This window comes from Cebus imitator, unplaced genomic scaffold (genome assembly GCF_001604975.1).
Source record: "Cebus imitator isolate Cc_AM_T3 unplaced genomic scaffold, Cebus_imitator-1.0 Scaffold313, whole genome shotgun sequence".
NCBI classification, from domain to species: domain Eukaryota; kingdom Metazoa; phylum Chordata; class Mammalia; order Primates; family Cebidae; genus Cebus; species Cebus imitator.
In genome coordinates, this window is record NW_016107628.1 from 2,381,477 (window position 1) to 2,387,350 (window position 5,874).

At 55.3% G+C, this 5,874-nt stretch overlaps 1 protein-coding gene across 2 annotated transcripts in view; it reads right to left on the reverse strand.

Annotated features, from left to right (window-relative positions):
- The window catches only part of KIRREL1 (kirre like nephrin family adhesion molecule 1), a 110,264-nt gene extending 105,211 nt beyond the window's left edge, over positions 1–5,053 (reverse strand). Inside the window, exon 1 of one of the 2 annotated variants that reach the window (XM_017503719.2) lies at positions 4,773–5,053. In XM_017503719.2, the coding sequence (XP_017359208.1) occupies positions 4,773–4,824 (52 nt within the window). In that variant the 5' untranslated portion in view covers positions 4,825–5,053. The remainder of the gene's footprint in view (positions 1–4,772) is intronic. The other variant, XM_017503720.2, reaches the window with a different exon arrangement.
- Positions 5,054–5,874: the final 821 nt, after the last annotated feature.

Sequence of the window (5,874 nt, forward strand, 5' to 3'; positions counted from 1 at the left end):
TGAGCCACCGCGCCCGGCCGAAACCCCATCTTTAAAAAATAAAAATAAAAGAAGAAATAAACCTTTTTATTTGCCAAGTCCTTGAAAAAAGTCATTGGCTAGATTTATCATATCAAAGAAAAGCAATTCAACACCAACAAATGTAGGACAGAATCTCAGAATAAAGGATTGTTTTTAAAATGTGAGCGAGTTTACCTTTATGTAATACTCCCTTTTCTTCCTAGCTCTCACTCTGCTATGGACCAGGGAAATTCCGGTCCCAGCCCAGCATCAGTCTCTGCTGGCACGTAGGATCTGGCAAAGGAGAAGGGTACAGGCTTTGGGATCAGCTGGGTATCCCAAAGAGATACTTAATGCATCCACAGCTCAGTTTCTTGGCCAGCTACAGTAGCTCACACCTATAATCCCGGCACTTTGGGAAGCCGAGGTGGAAGGAGCGCTTGAGTCCTGGACTTTGGGACTAGCCTGTGCGACATAGCAAGACCCATCGCTCCAAAAGAAAAAAAAAAAATCAGCCAGGTGTGTGGTCCCAGCTACTTAGGAGACTGAGGTAGGAGAATGGCTTGAGCCCAGAAGGAGGTTGCAGTGAGCCACAATCACACCAGTGCACCCTAGCCTGGGCGGCAGAGCCAGACCCTATCTAAAAAAAAAATAAATCAATCTCAGTTTCTCATCCATGAAATGGGGATAATTACAGAGCCAATCTCAGGGGGTTGTAGCATGGATTAAATTAGATAATGCATATGAAGTAATTAACACAGGGCTCAATAAATGATCCATATTATTTTCAGACTCTGAAATGCTGCCACCTCGGGGCTAGTGTCCCTCCTTGTTTCACACAAGAGCTCTGGTTGCTTCTCATTCGAATGCCAACCTCTTCCACTGTTGTTCCCTCTCCTCAAATCCCTTCCCCAGATCTTTTTTGAGGTCTCCCAGGAGGGGGTCGGTTTCTCCTCCTGGGTCTGCCACAACCCAGTTCTTTCCAGGAGAGATACAAAGAAGAGGGCTATTGAAGCCCAGGACCAAGAACACACACACACACACACACACACACACACACACACACACGAATCATAAAGAGAAGAAAAAGCACAGACAACTCAAATGCCTATCTATGTCTCACCTCAAAGTCAAGATAGCAACTGAGCACTTCTCGCTGTGCCAGATGCTGTTCCATTCACCTTACGTGGACTAACATATTCAAGTGCCACCACAGCCCGAGGAGGTATGACTTCTATTCTCACTTCTGGAAGAGCATGCCAAGGCACAGAGAAGGCACATGACTTGTTCAAGCTTATGACTACCAATTGGTGGAGGTGAGGGCTGGCTGCGAGTCTGTGATTTAATCGCCATTGAATGCTGCCTCTTTCCAGCACTGCAACACTCTCATCGAATCAATCGATTGATAAGGTATTTAACGGGCACTTACCACATGCTTAGCACTGTGCCAGAAACTACAGTACACAAGAAATTAAGACGTAGTCCCTGCAAGGATGTAAAGAGGTCCTTGAGGAGTAAGGGTGGGGAAGAGGTGGGGCTTACTCCCATCTCACTGGGGCACCAAAGGCAGAGCCAGAACAACCAACCACTCAGCTGTGGGAAGGAGCAGGGGTGAGGAGGCCTGGACGCCTCCTCCGGGTGCTCTGGGGCCCAGGGCTGAGGCTCCGAGTCCTAGGTTCACACCCTCCCGTTGGGTGTAAGCGAGTAGAAGTCAGAAAGTGGAGTCCAGTCAAGGTCAAGGAGAGGAGCCCAATGTCCTGGTTGCTGCCATGTCTCCCCTGCCTCTTCCCCAGTCTCAGTGCCCTGCTCTGGGCAGAAGTGGGACATCTGAAGTGTGCGTATGTGTCTGTGTGTTGCCCCCGGAGGGGAGTGCCCAGCCACTCTCCAGACCCACTGTTCCGCTGCTCTCTGCCAGGGTTCAGCTGCACTCAGGGAGTTGAATCCTGGGAATTTAGGAGGCCCTCGGGCCTCTTCCCTTTACCCTTTACTCGCATCAAGAGCTGTGACAGGAAAGGCGGGCGGAGCTCTGGGGACTGGCTGGGCTTATTTTTCTCCTGCCCCCACATCCATCCCCCCTCTGGAGGCAGCTCCCGCCCCGAGCCGGCCTGTCATCCCACATTGCTCTGATTAGCTATAATCTTTCTTTTTCAATTTCTCCTCCCCGAGACTAGGGAGCGAGAAAATCTCCCAGAAAATGAATAAATATTTCAATTTTCGGCGCAATCAGTCTGTGGAGCCAGCACATGATGGAAACGGGGGGAAGGATAATGGTTTTCATTTAGATAAGATACAGAAAATTATTTAGTGAAAAATGAAGATTGATGAAGCCCATTGAAATTCTTTAAAATGCAATTTTTATTTCTCAGCCTAGGCTGAGTCTCCCCTTCCCCTCGCCACTCTGCTCCCCTCCATTCTATGGCCTCTTCCTGACACCTACTTCCCCCATCCCCATTTCCCAGCCACCATCCCTCCTCCCTGATGTAGCGCCCCCTCCGTTTCCTCTCTCACTGCCCCAGTCCCTGACCTAGAGCTCCTTTCTGAGGATGGAGGCTAAGGAAAGGGGGTCCTGCCAAGCCCTCCACCCCCATGTGTGTCCCCGTCTCCCCAGACCCCCACTCCTTCCCTCCTCGCCTCCTCCCCAGTCCCTTGCCAAGCTTCCCCCAACACTCACGAGTGATTTCTCTCCCTTCCTGTCTAGTCTCTCCCTTTCTTTTCCTTGGTATCCTCTCCCCCGACCCCAGATACTTTCACCAGGTCCTGCTTTCACCCCTGTTGGAGCAGGGAGGTGGGAGCTTAGCATTCCCTAGTCCCTCACTCCTTTCCAGAGGGAAAGGCACACAGCACACACTTCTTTCTGTCCCCGATTCAATCCACATGTCTCTCCTGTTTGCTAACTGCTGCTTTTGTTTCTTAACTCTCATTTGTATCCATGTTGCTGACACGCAAAGACTGCCAGAAAGGGGCAGATGTAAGCTTGCCCCCTACATAAACCAATACCAACCCAGGGGCCCCCTCTACCACCACCACCACGGCCCACCCCCCTTCCTCCCCAACACCAGCAGCTTGGCTGAACGAAGTCAGAACTTAAGTCATCTTCCCAACTTTCTGCCAAGTGGCTGGCCTGGCCTGCCAACCCCAGGGCCAGGCCTCCTCCTTCCCCTCAGCACCACCTCCCACTCTTGTCTCACACCACGGATGTGTGCCCTTCCCATATGTGTGTTGGGGGGGCTGGCATGGGTGCCCTATGGGGACAGATGAATCAAGACCTGCCCCCACCAACTCAGCCAAGCTTTGCCTTTGGAGCTCCTTTGGCAAGGAGAGGAAAGGTCCAGCATAGCACCGCACCTACAAACGCAGGAAGGGAACTGAAAGCAGGGCAATAATGCCTGAGGCTGTTCTACCCAGATCCATTCCCAGACACCCCCTAAAAGAGACCACCTCCACCATCTGCAGTCTGCCCATCTCCATAGGTGTCTGCCCTTATGAATGTCTGTTCAAGTTTCTTTGTTTGCTAGAGGGTTGGTTTCTGTGAGAGCGTGTGTCCTGTCCTTGTAAACGCCTGCATACATGTACTGTGTGTAGTTGTAACGTTTGGGTGGATGAATGTGTGCGCGGATCTGGGGGAGGAATCTGTCTTCCTCAGATGTCTCAGTGTCTTTGTGTGTATGTGTCTGTCTCAGTGTGGGGGATGTTTGCGGGAATGTCTCTGTCTCAGTAGGTGAGTAGTCTGTCTCAGTGTCTGTGAATGTTTTACGGTGTTTGTGTGTCAATTTCTGTGTGTCAGCTCCATTTTTGGGGAGGGTAGGAGTTCAGCAGGATTCAATCTTCCTTAGAATCAGACCCGGGAGGCAAGAACCAACTCCCACAGACCCCAGTCCCTGCTGCATTCTGGACCCTTGGTTCCCTCAGCCCTCTTCCCTCCCCCAACCCCAGCCCTGCCCAGAATACACTGACATCCTCACCTCTCTCAACCACCTCCCTCACCTCCCAGCCTCTCCCCTGCCAGTTCCAAATAACCCCAGCCATCAACACTTTTCCTGAGCCCAAGTAAAGTGTCAGCCCCCTCCACCCAGCGCCCGCGCCCCCGCCCCGGTGAGTTCCCCCCTCCGTAGCAAGCGGGCCTGAAGCTGTATTTGGAACTCCACTCTCCACTCAGAGCCTCCGCGGGCAGGGGTTCCAAATCCCTTCCTCCAGAGGGAGGGGCCCCGAGACACCCCTCCCTTCCTCTAGAGTGGGCAGCCCCAGGCAGTCTGGAGCCTTGGTTCAGACTCGGTCCCCCGAGCGGGTGGGCTGGAGTAGAGGGATCCCCTTAGCAACATCTTCGAGAGGTGGGACCCAGCTTTCCGCTCACCCCCTCGCCCGAAATCCGAAATCCCACCCTCTTCCCAGCCTTCCCCCTGGCCTGGACTCAGGCGTCCGGAACCCCGGCCTCAGAGGACGAGGGTCGGTAGGGCTGCCAGAAGCTCGGGAGAAGGCGTTCGGTTCCCCGCTTCACTCGGACCTCCAGCCCTCGCGGCCCCAGTGCTGGGTTCTCCCGCGCAGCCAGAGGAAACAACTTGGGCAAATCAACGGAAAACTCATTCTCCCCAGGCCCCCGTTACTCCGCGCCCCCGCCCCCGGGGCTCTGCGCCCAGACCGAGCCCCCGCCTCGTGGCGTCCGGACCGAGAGGCTGGCCGCGGGCCGCCGGGCACCCCAGCACTCCCCCGCGGGGGCGCAGTGCCCGGGCCCCGGCGGGGAGCCGAGCGTCCGGGGGCGGGCTGGGCGCCCTTACCTTGGGAGAAAGTATCGGAGAGAGTGAGGATCCAGACGAGGAGGCTCAGCATGCTGTCCGCCTGCCGTGCGCCCGCCCGCGGCTGGGGCCCGGAGTTGGCGAGCGATCGAGAGGAGCGGGCTGGGGAGGAGGGGAGCCCGGGAGCCCGCCCCCCGCCCGCCCGCTCCCGCCCCTGCACACACGCGCGCGCGCACACTCACGCGCACAAACTCACTTCCCTGCCCTCCGGTTCTCTTTCTCTCTCTTTCCTCCCAGTCCTTTTTCTCGTCCAGGTCGCCCTCCCCCCTTAATTATTTCTCCTTTCAAGCTTTAACTCTCTGGGTCTCTTTCGGCTTTTGCCCCCCCTTTCTCTCCCCTTCTCTTCCTTCCCTCTCTCCCCCTGCCTCCCTGCCGGCCTGCCTCCCTCCCTCTGCCTGACGTCTACTCTCCCTCCGACGGCGCCTCCCTCCACGGGCCCTCCCCCTGCCCCCCCAACGCGCGCGCACACACGCACACCCCTCGCTGGAACTGAGATGGAAGGAGAGCAAAGACAGAAAGGAATTGAGGGTAAAGGCAAAGGGGGTGAGCAACGTGACCGTCGTGGGCTCTGGAGCAGGCACGACAGGACCCCTGCCCACCCCACCCCCTCCCACTTATAGACGCAGTCTTGGTCGCGGGCTGTGGAACTAAGCAGTGGAGGAGGAACACGGCTGAGGGACATCAGCCTCTAGCTCGGAGGGTGGGGAGTGTGTGTGTGTGTGTGTGTGTGTGTGTGTGTGTTTCCGTGTGTGTGTCTAGAAGTCGGGGGAGGGGGGCAGGGAGTTAAATAAACATAAAGACCTTTCTTTTTAAATCCCACACCCAAAGTCTAACCCCTAAATTCCCCAAATTAAGATTTCTCAGCTGACTAATGAAACCTTGGAGAGGGGAGGGGCATACCTACCTCTCTCCCTAACCACAAAACCCAGAGCGGGAGAATCGGAGCTGCCCCTTGGAGCTGCCTTGAGACCCTGCCCTGGCTTCACCCAGACAAGGTCGAGCACAGCTAGGCGTTGGAGGACTTAGCAGCCTGGAAGAGGCACACTTGACTCCCTTTGTTCATCTTAGCCTTCCACTCATCCCG